Raw genomic sequence first — 15,010 nt, forward strand, 5'->3', positions numbered from 1 at the left:
CAACTTCAAATATGAAATATTCTTGTCTGCGTATCAAATGTCAAGGCAACATACTTCGATCTTCAATTTTACGTAATCGAATTTGGTAACAGTATCACAGTCTACAACTTTAAAAGGTAAAATGGCTGTTCCTCAAAAAAATATCTCATTTTACAAGCTATAAAACGAAAATAAATTTGTTGTTTTCCTATAATAATCAAGTCCCTTGACACAATAATTTTTTTTTGTGATAATATGATAGTTATTTATGCATATCAAAGGAGGCAATTGAAAAAAATTTCATTCTTATATCGATCAGATCATTATTCTCATCATTCTCTAATTTTGTATAAACATTTTTCTACACTAAATCGATACCAGATTAGAATTCTACAATTCAGAACTACTACTAACATGAAAATATGCATGAATTTGAACAGTCGATTCTTAGAAAAAAACCCCTAAACCACCGCCTGGCTACGCCCATGCTGTTACTCGCTTCGTGAAGCGTCGTTGCCTTTCGTTGACCATAGAAATAGCTGAGGTATTAGGCGTAACCTTGTTGGAACCTTCTATGATAACTTCGGATACCTCCTCTCCTTCCTATGTTCCTAATACACAATTTCAGATTTACGAAACGAGGAACAGGACCGAATCCATAGAATTATCGAGGAGGTACCTAATGAGTTACTTGAATAATGAATTTATGTATTGCTTTTTATTGCTTTTGCAGACATTTTACTCTATAATTGTAGTATATACCTAAGTTCCGATTTCATAGGATTTATATTAATCTAATTCTTAATAATCTTATGGAAAATTTAAAATTTATGATATTCTAAGTGAGATTTCAGTTTATGTGAAAAATTCATTGATGTGTCGTTTATTTGTTACTTCTACAGACATTCCATATGCCTAAATTTCGATTTTTGTATTGAAGATCATTTGCACCAATGATTCTTTATTGTCATGGCTAAGAGAGAAGGAATTTTTATTTTCAATTAGGTGTATTGGCTGTGATTGAATACTGAAATAGAGAACCATCAATTATATCACATTTTGAAAAATAATTACTATTATTCATTACAATATAATCAGTCTGTGCTACTACTAACATGAAAATATGCACGATTTTCAACAGTTGATTCTCTGAAAAAAAAACCCTAAACCACTGCCTGGCTACGTCCATGCTATTACGCGCTTCGTGAAGTGTCGTTGACTTTCGTTGACCATAGAAATAGGTGAGGTATTAGGAGTCACCTTCATGGAACCTTCTATGATTACTCCGAATACCTCCTCGCCTTCCTATGTTCCTAATACACAATTTCAGATTTACGAAACGAGGAACAGGACCGAATCCATAGAATTATCGGGAGGTATCTGATGAGTAACGTGAAAAATAAATTTATGTATTATATTATTTTTGCAGACATTTTACTCTATAATTTGAGTATACATCCCGATTTTATATGATTAATAAAACTCAAGTCGTCATTATTAATCAGAAATTTATGGAATTCTAAGTATGGTTTAGGTGAAAAATTCATTTATGTATCGTTTATTAGGTACTCCTGCAGGCAATTCACTGTAATCAACTATTATTATGATTTTTCAACGAAAAAGCGACGATTATTTTTATAGTCTTGGTTGGCATCGGTTTTGCGTAGAAACATTTTCTCCACAATTAGAGAATTAAGGTTTATTGGTGCAAATGATCTCTAATCAACCAATATGAAAATTTTCATGCAAATATCAAAATATCTCGGGCTTCTTTAGTAAGAAACTGATTGCAGGTAGGTACTCAGTTTGAAAAATTCTTCTCAATTTCAAATTATTAAGGTGATACTAGAATAAACATATTTTTCCGCAAAATTTATCCAAGGTTATTTATTGCCTTGGCTTTAGCCTAAGAATAAACTTTTCGAATTCATCATATTTCAAGTAATAAGCAATTTAGCGGACGCAGATTCGGAATTTGGCATCTTGTGTAGAAAAATGTTTCTACATGACAAGAGAGACTTTATTCCAGAGCTGATTATGAAGATTAAGGTGCAAATGATCTCTAGTCAACTCCCTGAAAAATTTTTGTTCTATGGCGACATCTAGATAAATAAGTTCGAACTTAGCGTAGAATGAGTCCTATTAGTTATAGAATTCTAACCGTATTGGGTAGCGGTAGGTTTAAGTTAATTTAATTGTGTATAGATGACTTGAATTGTAATAAAAGAAATTATTTCGGAAAAATTGATGATCCCCTATATCCATATTCAATCAGAGCCAATAATACCTATTAGAATTAAAAATTCCTTTCTTCTAAGCCATGATAATTAAGAATCATCGGTGCAAATGATCTTTGATACAATCAACTAAAAATTATTTCATGAAACTCGAAACATCTAAGTTTAAAGATCTTTTAGGAAATAAACTGATTGCAGATGAGTGATCAACATGATACATTCTTCCTGATATAGAAGTTCTGAACTTTCCCAATTCATAAGGGAAAAACTATCATACTTAAAATTAGATAAATTGCAAATTTTTTCAAAAAATAATAACAGGCGATTCTGTTACTTGCTTCGTGAAGCGTCGTTGCCTTTCGTTGACTATAGAAATAGTTGAGGTATTAGGAGTAACCTTCATAGAACCTTCTATGATTACTCCGAATACCTCCTCGCCTTCCTATGTTCCTAATACACAATTTCAGATTTACGAAACGAGGAACAGGAATGAATCCATGGAATTATCGAGGAGGTTACTAATGAGTAATTTGAATAATGAGTTCATCTATGTTTATTATTGATTTTGCAGACTTTTTACTGTATAATTTCAGTATATATCTTAATTTCGATTTTTCAGTCTTGGAAAAATGAACTGAATTCCTTGAAATTAAATTAATGTAAGTACTTACTTTTTACTTTGAGATTTCAAATTAATTTCGATTTTCCCAAGAGATTTTTTCTGATTTTTTCCACAAAGAGAAAAATAATTTCAAATAAATGGAACGATATATTTTATACAGGGTGATTCATCGGGATGGTCTATTAGACGTTTATGGAAAACTAATCATAATTTTGAGCTGAAAATTTGCATGTTGGGGTTAGAGACAATGATCTCTCTCTCTTCTAAATAATTTCAGATCTCTACAACTTCCGGTTATACCGGGAACATACTACTACTGTCTTGTTTCAAATGGCACACTCAGTATATTATGACTTCATTAGATAGCTTTTTGATGACAATTTTAGCTACCCCTACTTTGGGTAAAAACTCAACGGTTCATGAGTTAATTTTTTTTTCTTTTTCGATTCTGCAAATACGTAGTATTCATTTTAGGTATAGGGTTTGCTATTTTTGTACGTAGAATGGACTGAAATAATAAAAAATATAGGTTCTAATTTGAAAATCCTGAGTTTTGACGAATTTGAGTTGTCCAAGTTCATGATCTTCTTATGAACACCCTGTACATTTTTGTTTCAAACCGCAAAAAGTCATATAATACTACGTACTTGCAGAATCGAAAAAGAAAAAAATTTCTTCGACAAAAGCTTTTTCTGAAAGTTCATTGTCTCAAACCCCAATATGCAAATTTTCAGCTGAAAATTATGATTAGTTTTCCATAAACGTCTAATAGGCCATCCCGTTGAATCACCTTGTATACTTATTTATATTATTTCAGTTATGTATAATGAAAAATTTAGTATATCAGAACCATATATAATTTTTTTCATGTTACAGAGGAATAAATATAACAGAGATACAAAAATATAGAATCACTTTCGCTTCATCTTCACATTTCAAATGTTCTCACTTTTTCAGAGATGATGGATGGGGGGAAGCCAATGATGGGGGGAGCCAATCCTGTAATTTGAAAAAAAAATTGACATTTTTTATTTGTTATAACAAACACTCAATTTTTGTGTAGAGCAAGAGGATTCAAAATTCGTCCAATCTTTGGAATGAAAATTACTGTGCTAACTTTTAATTTTGGGACTCCTCATGAATAAGTTACCTGTGTTCAATTGAAAAATAAGAGGAGTTTTTGATATTTTTTTTTAATTTTGGGATTTTAAATGAATCGATTAGCCGCAAAATAATCAGAAAGATTTTATAAAACAACTCGGAAGTTTCTAGAGGAAAAGAAAATTAATAAAATTGAATAGATGTTCTCTAATGACCTGATTTCGATTCTTCTAGCTTTCCTATAAAAAAAATCTCACGTTATGGCTTGTTATTTCCTTGTTTATCGATTTTTCACATTTTGAGACGAAAACTGAAAATTCGAGGGTAGGTTCAAAATTTTCTTGTTATACTGATTCCCCACATTGTAAATGTAAAAAATTTCTAGTGTGGTTTGAAAAATGTCAGGGTTTTACATTGGAATTTTCTCCTTTCACCCATAATGAAAATTAAATATTGACTTAAGATGTTGTCTAATGGCTTGAATCGATAAGATCTTCATTAGGCAAATGACGATAATTTTTTTACGGTCTAAAAAAATCGAGTATTCGAATGAATATTCGCTTGTTTATTGAAAATGAATAGATAGAGACCTATTCTGACTGCTCAATTTGTTTTGATATTCAAAATGAATGAGCCTAAATCAGAGTGAATGAATGAGCGAATGGAGTAAAGTGATGTAACAATTGTTTTTCCTGGAAGGATTTCTTAGGTAATAATTGAAACCAATTGAAGAGGAAAGGAAAGGAATTGCCTTCATTTCTCTATTCGAATTTTGTATTACGTTAATTTCAAAACATAAATTGTGAAAATTTTGGCAGGACGTTAAAATTTTAATATTGGTGAAAAAAATAGTTATATTCAAAGTGGATGAGCGTAAATCAGAGTATCCTTATTCGATTTTAATACGAATTAGTGGAGTAAAGTGAAATTTGTTTTTCCTGGAAGGATTTCTTATGTAATAATTAAAACAAATTGAAGAGAAAAGGAAAGGAAGGACATTGATTTCTCTATTCAAATTTTTTATTACGTTAATTTCAAAACGTAGATAAACTCTGAAAATTTTGGCAGAGCGTTGAAATTTGAATATCGGTGAAAAAAATTGTTATATTCAAAGTGAATCAGCGTAAATCAGAGTATCCTTATTCGATTTTAATACGAATTTAGTGAAGTGAAGTGAAATTTGTTTTTCCTGGAAGGATTTCTTATGTGATAATTAAAACGAATTGAAGAAAAAATGAAAGGAAGGACGTTCATTTCTCTATTTAAATTTTGTATTGCGTTAATTTAAAAACGTAGATAAACTGTGAAAATTTTGGCAGAGCGTTGAAATTTGAATATCGGTAAAAAAGAGTTCAAATTCAAAATGAATGAGCGTAAATCAGAGTAACCTCATTCGATATCAATATGAATGGAGTAAAGTTTACGTAAAGATCGGTTCAATTAAATATCATAGTTCATGTAGATAACCTGAAAACCGTCCATATACAGCGGTATCGATTTTTCCAGTTAGGGAATAATGCGCGTATGCATAATTGACCCGTATATCGACGATTCGAACGATTATCGAACTAGAGAGTTGCCGAAAGGAGAAAAAGTCAATCCTATGATGGAAAACTTCAATCGTGAATCGAATATGAGACAGTGAAAAAAAAATAGGAAGCCCAAAAGGGACATTAGTTCGAATAATGCAGTTGGTATGGTAAGTTGTAAGTTTTCACCCTTATCTAGTGTGACAAGGGTTGGCGAGGGGTGAGGAAAGCGCAGCACGAGGGTACGAATAGAAACGCGCGCAGAACCACCTGGCTTCGTCTCGCGCTCCCCATTCAATTTCGTATCGACCGGCTGTGAGTAACAATTTCTGCACTCGAACAAATCGAAATACCGAGTCGAATATGAAAATCGGTAAAGACACGCGGTCTGTAAATTGCTATCAGCGCCACTCGATGTGATAAGTGACACTTCCTTATCGATGTAGTGAGATAAGATCGAAGGGCGGTCGCCCCCAATCGAAAAACGCAAAAAAAAAACAACAAATATATTCGAATTTTTTCCAACAATCCAAGCCGTGCATAGGTCGCAATACGAACGGGGTTAGAAGAGTCGGTCGAACGTATATTGTGAACGTCCAGTGTATATATTCCGAATATGAGCGCGTTGTTGGTGTTTACATCAAGACGCGTCGTTGTCACGTCGACTTGTCGAAGTATTAGCCGTCCAATATGATGGACAATATCGGAAAGATGATTGAGCAACAAACGCTCCAAGAACAGGTCGATTCTGGGGACGGTGTGGCGCATGCGACATCAGGAGGCATGGAGACGCAAGCCGTCCGCATGAGGTTGATATCGCGTGCCGTCGTGGAGCGGCGTATTGTCAAACAGGAAGACAACGAGGGCAACCTCTCCGTCATAGTTCAGCCCCAGGAGGAGTCGAGAGACTCCGAGCTGTTAAGCCCTGGAAAGCTGTCCCCAACATCAGTTAGTGTATCTGGAATTATGGACAGTAGTGACTTCAGGAGCTTGCAGCCGGAGCCAACATACCAAACATTAACTTCTGTCAACGGGAGGATGTCACCACCTGGATATAGCCCTAGCTCTTCGTACGCTACGTTAACACCACTCCAGCCTCTGCCGCCGATCTCCACCATGTCCGACAAGTTCTCCTATGGCCACGGTAACGTTTCCGGTTCCTTTACAGTGATGCAAAACAACGGCTTAGGAATCGGACTAGGTCTCGGTGTGAATGTGAACACGCCGTATGCAATGCCTTCTATGGGAATGACCCCTCCACATAACTATTCCTCTCCAGGTATGGCGATGCAACAAACCAGCCCTATCAGTCCCCAAAGTGCTTACAGTCAAAATGGTTTACCGTCCCCGCAAAAAAGTATATCACCTCCAAGCTATGAATCCTACCCATCTCAAAGAGAACTCGTTTCTCGTACCTTGCAAAGTCCCCAATTAAGTCCTCCTACCGCTTCGCTGAATTCACCGGACGGTACACTTGTGACCAGTTTTAGTGGCGGTACAATCAATGGTTTAACTCTTCAGCATCATACCCCAACTTTAGTTCAAATTGCACCACCTCATAGAGATTGTTCCCCATCGCCGCCAGTTATAACGCTTCAGCAATCGTCTCAGCAATCACAACAAAATCAACAAGTTCAACAAAATCAACAACAAACACAAACAATGCAAGTTACCGGGAAGAGTGGACAAATTTCGAACAATCAGTCAATCAGTGTGCCGGCAATAAGTGCAGACGTTGAGGAAATAAACACCAAAGAACTGGCCCAAAGGATCAGTGCTGAACTAAAAAGATATAGCATACCTCAAGCTATATTTGCCCAAAGGGTGTTGTGTAGGTCACAGGGTACTCTTTCAGATTTACTTAGAAATCCCAAACCATGGTCCAAACTCAAATCTGGAAGGGAAACTTTCAGGAGGATGTGGAAGTGGCTACAAGAACCGGAATTCCAAAGAATGTCTGCTCTTAGGCTAGCAGGTGAGCTGTTTTTCACCTTTCTCACCAGAACACTCGTTCTACCAATCTTATCTCATAATCCTCTACTCTTCAAATTCCTAACCTTAATCTGTTGGCCCTTTGGATCCATTCAAAGGAAAACATTCTTTCAAATTCTTCTCTGAAACTATGACAGCTACTTGCATGAAATCGAAGAATCAAACCATTTAACTTGATGACACACAAGCATTGAATTGAAAACACATGCATTGCTATAGTGATGCTGAATACAATAATTTTATAGCAAAGTCCTCACCCTTGTAGTTACTAATTTTTTGAGACCCTGACTCGCTAGATTCTCATTATGTATATGTTTTGAAAGGGTCATTATCATTATATTATAGAAAATAGAAAAATGTTGTACCAGTAGATATATCCTGTGTTTTTTCATATTACTTACTGCACTTAACCATATCCAAAAATAATGTGCACCAATATTGGATTATTTCTGTTTTTTCAGTTCATATAATCAGATTCAGATAATTTCAATTTGCTTTTCGAATGAAAAATGCGAGTTTAATATTAAGGTTCAAGATGTTGCAGTGATGATATATTATTTTTTCAGGGTCATCACTCTGGCACTTCTAAAACCAAAATTTTCGTATAACTTTTTAGATTTTTATTCAGAATATCTTTTCATTAACGTGAGCAAAACTTGAGTTTCTTATGTAGACAAGGTTGCATAGTAGCTGTGTCCAGTTAGTAGATATTTAATTATGAATAATGTAATAATTCAATTTCCCTATCCTTTATATTTTATTGGAGCTCGAAGCTCTTATGTTTTTCTAATTATATAAAAACTTCTAGAGAAGAATTACCATTCCTGAGAATTGCATTATGATCAAAATCAAATAAGCATCTTCCTCTCAAAATTCCAGAGTAAAATTGATAGCCTCACTTCAAAAAGAGAAGTGTACTTTTGTAGTTAAGTCCTCTTCCTTTTTTTCCTGTTTAGTATTATGTTTTATCTGAAGGCCTGAGTGTTGAAGAATTGCATTTTAACCAAAATTCAAATAGCTTCTTCCTCTCAGCTTTCAGAGTAAAATTGATAGTTTGACATCAAAATGAGAGGTGTACTCATGTAGCTAAGTCCTTCTCCTATTTTCCTGTTTGGTATTACGTTTTTATCTTACGGTCAGATTGTTGAACAGAGTTGGAAAATTCCAGGCTTTCCAGCTTCTACAGTAGGCATTTTCGAAAGATGTATCCTACATCCTGCGACTATGGAAAGATTTATATCTGTCCTTCAACAATATTTGTTTGTGAAACATCCAAACGTGTTAGCATCGTATCTCTTGGAGGGGATGAGCTGCCTTTCCTCACCAGGGTCAAGCTAAAGATACCTACGTCAAGTGAAAACGGACTGGACCAAGAATTTTCCAACTCTGTCGATTTCAGTTTTTATGGTCCATAATATTTTACTAGGTAATTGGTGTCCTTAAGTCAGTTTGAATGAGGTAGTTCCTTGTCTACGCCACTGATCAAGAAGTTTTTGGATTTTTGTCATTTTGTTGACTTCTCTCTTGTTTCATTGCAGACTGCCATGTAAACGCGAGAGCAGTCAACCACAAACGAAGAGAAACTACATCCTCTTCTTGCTAGTGAGTTTTTATGTCTCGATGTATGATGCGCCAAAGCATGCAAGTCGTTTTTTACTGAATCCATATAGAGAATGCATGAAATATCTGTAAATTTTCCACTGAATGTCATTCAGGGTTCGATAACCGAAATACGAGCGGTTTTTCTTCTGGGGGTTGAACCAGGGGCGGCCCTAGCCTTGAATTTTGAGGGGGTCGCCTTTATGGTCTTCAAGTTTTTTGATGGGACCATTTCGTACCTTGTCGGCTCGAAACGCATATTGAGTGTTAGGTGGTTCAATTTGGGGGGGGGGGTCATGACCCCTTTGACCCCCCCTAGGACGGCGCTTGGGTTGAACCACACTTGAGGTTTTTTTCTGAGCGATCAAACCACACGTGCGGTCTGAGCGTTGATAGATATTATGTGTTGCATGAAGAGGTCCCCTAATTCTCCCAAAATGCACATTTTTCCATACTGTAATCATTATATCAGTGGCGTAGGCGCGATAAGGAATCAACATTAACAAATCCATCTGAAGCAATTGTAACGATTGCTTCAGAATTTTCAAACCTATCGTTCGAATTCATTTGTTGATGTTTTATTTCGCTATCATCTATTGTTTACTTTCTCATACTTAACGCACATTCAATAATAGGAATTATTTTTATTTTTCAGCTGCACAGATTCCACAACGAGGGAGTAAGTATTTTTTTTTTCAATATTTCACTTACGTCTGGTTTCTCAAATTCTGATCAACGCAAATCTGAACACACGTCAAATTCTGCTCCTTCATTTGCTAAATTTGTGCAACTCAATCAACTAATCAACTGATTAGTTGATCAGCATGATCAACTAATCAACAGCTAATTAGTTGATCATGTCGACCATTGCAAATGTAAAGTTATCATATGTCAAGTACTACACATTGCTTTGTTAAATTTGTGATCAACTCAGTTGATCATGTTGATCAACACAAATGCAAAGCGTCATATGTCAAGTACTACGCATTGATTTGCTGAATTTGCGCGATTCAATGAGCAGATCATCAACAAATTAGTTGATTAGGTTGATCAACATTGAGAAACCTCCTGTAAGTGGTAGATTATGGCCAATGACATCTGAACTTCTTAATAGCAATGTAACATCAGTAATAAGTAGGGATTCAGGGCTTGGCTTGATATTCAAGATACTTGGCTCAAGCTCAATTAGCTTGAGCTTGACTTGATCATCTCAAGTTCCAGTCAAGTAGTAGTTCAATGTCAAGTCGAGTATTTATTCATTAAATACTTGACTTAAAATTGAAAAACTACTACTTAACTTGAACTTAAGTTGATTTCTAGTCGAGCTCAAGCTACTTGTGCTTGAGCTTGAGCCAAGTAGCTTGATATCAAGCCGAGCCGTGAATCCCTAGTAATGAGATATTTGTTCATATGTATTTGGCAATGATCTTCAATTTCAATAATTAGCGAACTATCTCAAAATGGGTATCTTTTTCGTTTTAGTAAATGAAACCCATTTTGTAGGTTGCAAACGGAAAGAAGATCCTTCGAGCAATCAGGAACAATTACCTACTCCCAAGAAGCCGAGATTGGTTTTTACAGACCTTCAACGACGTACTCTGCAAGCTATTTTTAAGGTGAGTGTAAGTCCTTTTTTATCTTACTATATTTTTATAATTTCATGTAGGCTTAATCCTCATCATATTGTGCTCATGTGTTAATCAAGATCCATTCAATTTATTTTTATATTAACAATTAATTTTCCATTCAGAATGATGTAACAAGGCAATATTTCATTTCTTTTCAGATGAAAATATGAAATATTATGAAATTTTCAATGATACTAGTTTTTAACTTGTTAATTAAAATCTATTAATTTTTTCTTGACTCTTGAATTAATTGTTTGTACAACCAGTTCCTATATTTTCAATCTTTAACAACTAGAGTTTCCTCTCATAATCCACTAGATCTATTCTCAGTCTTTTTTCTTCTATACGATGTAATTTCACTTGCACTTTTAGTGTATCAGTTTTTTTTTATCTCTGTGAGGTTATTCATGCTCTATTGTTGTAGTATTCCTATTACTCACTATTCCTAATTTTTATCAATAATTCTTAATTTTTGGTAATAAGTTTTCACTCTAGTTTTGTATCTGGAATTTCATTTCGCACTATTGCCTTCTTACAGATTTCGTTTTTAATTTGTTCACTGTTTCCTGACATTTCTGACAAAAAAATCAAGGGGAAAGAATTGATGACAATGAACACAACGATGATACAAGGGCGTAGATCTTTTTTTTCTTGGGGGGAACCGAATTACTAGAAATAATTTTTTTTATTACCAATTCGATTGTTCTTATCTTATACTGGGTGTTCCTGAATTGGAGTAACGAAAGAAAATGAGAGATTCCTTAATTTTAAAAATGAAATGGCCTATAAACATGAGCCCGCAAAAGCTTTGTTTTCGAGATACAGAGTGTTTCTTGTAGTCCTACTATTTCGTGATGTTTAACCAGTTTATCGAATCTTTATAAATCTTCACTACAGAATTGGTTAATAAATACCAAAATTAATTTATTTATCATAACTAGCTAACTTGATCTTTTGTGACGAGAATGATACAAAAAACCGAAAACAACGGGTAAGTGTATACCGATGACGAATGCAAAAATCACAGATGGCAAAACAAGGGGGACGCAGACAAAACGGGTAGAAAGAAAGGAAAATAATTTAAATAATAAACCTCGGAAGTACGCGTGCTCGTAGTAATCAAAGCAATCATCTTAAAAGCGATAATAAACTCATAAACCGCAAAAGAGTCCGATTTTTTGTAGCCTTGTCGATTTTAAAGAATAGTAAAAAAGAGTATTGGTTCATTTTATGGAAAAATTTTCGTTCTTCGTCTTTCAGAGAATTCTGAAATTTTATATTTTGGAAATCTTGGAGGGAGGGTTATTACCCTCAGTATCCCCCGTTTCTACGCCCTTGACCTGTAGTTTAGGAGTTTAGTTGATATTTTGCGTTAAAAAAATTCATTAATTTGTAGAATCTGCATGGTTATTTTTATCATCATCTCCCAGATTTCTAACTTATATTTCAATGCAGGAAACGAAAAGGCCTTCGAAAGAGATGCAGGTGACAATAGCAAGACAGCTAGGACTGGAGCCCACAACAGTTGGCAATTTCTTCATGAACGCACGAAGAAGATCCATGGACAAATGGAAAGACGAGGATCCAAAGAATGTAAATAGTTTACTACACGCTGATATGTCGCCAGGAATGGAACAAGATGATCCTGATCAAGACGATATGGACAATGATTTAGACGATCAAGACGATGTGTTGTGACATGTATTCCGAAATCGTCAATTGTTGATGCTGTGACGCTGAAAATAGTGATATGGCACTGATAGCTGTAGAAATTTATAGTGTTGATAACACCCACTCATTTGAAATACCTTGTTCGAATGAAATTTTATTGTTCTATTTTTGGTCATTTGCGACTGATTGAGAATGAGAGATCTTCGATTTTGTTTACATCGTTAGTGATCTTCAAACCCCCCCTAGATGACTTGATTTAAACTGAAATTTTGGTAAGCCTTCGTCGATCATTTTGGGGATGTTCAGTGCACTCTCGAAAAATACATTCAGCACAATTAATTTTTTTTTTAATTCAAAGTGCTTATCATGATCTCAAATGAGTTTATTATTGAATTATAGATTCATACCTTCACATTCCATTGAAAGTATTAACAATATTATATATAGTTATTTTCACAAATTCAACATAGCTGAACTTTCAGAGAAAAATATAATAACATATTAGAGCCCTTTTGAGTGATCAGAAATTCTTCTTTGTTATGAATAGTAACAGGAATTTATAAAAATAAAAGGGACATCTAGTTATATTCAATATGAAATTGTCAGTCTTAAATTATTTCTGTGAATTATTCAATGAATAGGTCAGCTATCAGCGAATTTATATTTATTGAAAGAGTACCTCACATAAAGCTAGTCAGAACCAGATTTTAAACTGTAAATTATTATTCTTTGTTTAAAAACTCTTTGGAGATATATTTATTATATATTTATTGAATCTTATGTTAAACATAAGAATAGAATTGTTTTCGCTATTTTATCACATTTTTTTTGTTTTGAATTGATTCATTTTTATGTTACTATTACAAAAATTTAAAAATAATAATGAAGTAGTAAATACACTGTTCCATATAGTCATTCGATCTTTCTGCGCAAAAAGTATGAAATGTACAAATATTCCTATATTTTATTAAAAAGTCTAAAGTCTATATTTTAGCACAACAAAATGTTTGTAATTAGAACTAGGTTTAACTTGTACAAATACAAATTTTAATAGTCATTTAATTGTACTTTTTGTGAAAGAAAGGTTGTCGATATCAACAAATCAGACCAAAAAGTCTCATGTGTGTATGTGAAATTTATAATGAAATTAAATCACTCGAATGAAAGTGTTCATTTTGATTTTCAATATACGCACATCTCCATTTTCAACCCAATCGTTTGCCTACCCACAAGCAAAATCGAATATTTATTGACAATTAGACGTTTGTGGAAAACTAATCATAAATTTGACCTGAAAATTTGTATATTGGGGTTTGAGACAATGATCTTTCTCCCTGAAATATTTTCAGTTCAATACAACTTCTGGTTATACCGGAAACATATACTACTAGTTCCTTATATCAAATGCACACCCAGTATATTATTGCATCATTAGATTTTTTTGACGACAATTTCGGCAGAATGGCATATCTAAAGTGAAAACTCAGCAGTTCATGAGTTAATGGAACTTTTATGGAAAAAATGGTAGGGATGAGGACTAACATTTTTTAAATTATTCGACAGAAAGAGCTTTTTTCGATAAATTTTTTTTCTTTTACGATTCTGCAAATACGTAGTATTATAAGACTGTTTGCGGTTTGGACCAAAAATATACAGGTTGTTCATAAGCAAATCATGAACTTGGATAACTCAAATCCATCAAAACTCGAGATTTTCAAATTAAAACCTATATTTTTTATTATTTCAGTCGATTTTACGTACAAAAATAGTGAGGGCTACTTGAGCAAAAGCCTATACATAAAATGAATACTTCAAAAGTTATCGAGGAAGAACCTCATCAAACCACTCCACACAGTTATAAATTGCGGTTTTTCCTCATTTAAAGTTCTTCCTCGATAACTCTCAAAGTATTCATTTTCGGTAAAGGGGTTTGCTTATGTAACCACCCCTATTTTTGTACGTAGTAGAATCAACTGAAATAATAAAAAATATAGGTTCTAATTTGAAAATCTTGAGTTTTGATGAATTTGGGTTCTAAGTTCATGATCTTCTTATAAACACCTTGTACATTTTTGGTCCAACCCGCAAACAGTCTTATAATAATATTACGTATTTGCAGAATCGAAAAAGAAAAAAAAATCAACTTGCAGGTAGCGAAAAATACGATTTTCATTCATTGATTTAGAAACTTTTCGTAGATCAGTTTTAACTGGAAAATATTCCTCTAAATAAAAACAAGGAAATTACTGACAGGTTGTGTCGCCATATTTGGTTAGAGAATAAAAATTGATGCGATTTTTATTTTGAACAACGCTGAAAGAGTATAAACATGACTCGAAGTAAAAGACCAATGATGATTTAGATTTTATTCATCCCACCAAAAATAGAGGTTCACACAAATATTTTATGAGAATCTAAACAAACTGATCATAGTAACCTGTTGCTTCTGATACTTGGTGTAGAATATTTTTTCTATATGTTCCACAAAAAACGTACAATCTTCATGAAATTTTGGTTTATTATTCTCAATAATAAAACTTCAAGGAGAAAAACATTATCGAAGTTTCACAGGTTTGAAATGAGTAGAATCCAAAAGTTCGAATTTTTTCGCTGAAACTAGCAAGTACTATGAAATAGAATGTTGAGAACAAT

The 15,010-nt window shown here is 33.8% G+C and overlaps 1 protein-coding gene across 7 annotated transcripts; it reads left to right on the forward strand.

Annotated features, from left to right (window-relative positions):
- The first annotated feature begins 5,009 nt into the window (after positions 1-5,009).
- LOC123686272 (homeobox protein onecut) lies at positions 5,010-13,621 on the forward strand. 7 transcript variants are annotated; one of them, XM_045626296.1, is made up of 5 exons: positions 5,011-7,443; positions 8,999-9,062; positions 9,715-9,738; positions 10,563-10,675; positions 12,143-12,276. In XM_045626296.1, exons 1-4 carry the CDS (start codon positions 6,159-6,161, stop codon positions 10,672-10,674), a joined length of 1,485 nt encoding a protein of 494 aa, XP_045482252.1. In that variant the 5' UTR covers positions 5,011-6,158; the 3' UTR covers position 10,675; positions 12,143-12,276. The 7 variants fall into 7 exon arrangements, with proteins under 7 accessions (XP_045482247.1, XP_045482253.1, XP_045482252.1 ...); XM_045626291.1 differs by lacking the exon at positions 8,999-9,062 and having other exon boundaries at positions 5,010-7,443; positions 10,542-10,681; positions 12,143-13,621; XM_045626297.1 differs by lacking the exon at positions 12,143-12,276 and having other exon boundaries at positions 5,010-7,443; positions 10,563-10,676.
- Positions 13,622-15,010: the final 1,389 nt, after the last annotated feature.

Source organism: Harmonia axyridis, chromosome X (genome assembly GCF_914767665.1).
Source record: "Harmonia axyridis chromosome X, icHarAxyr1.1, whole genome shotgun sequence".
Taxonomy (NCBI): domain Eukaryota; kingdom Metazoa; phylum Arthropoda; class Insecta; order Coleoptera; family Coccinellidae; genus Harmonia; species Harmonia axyridis.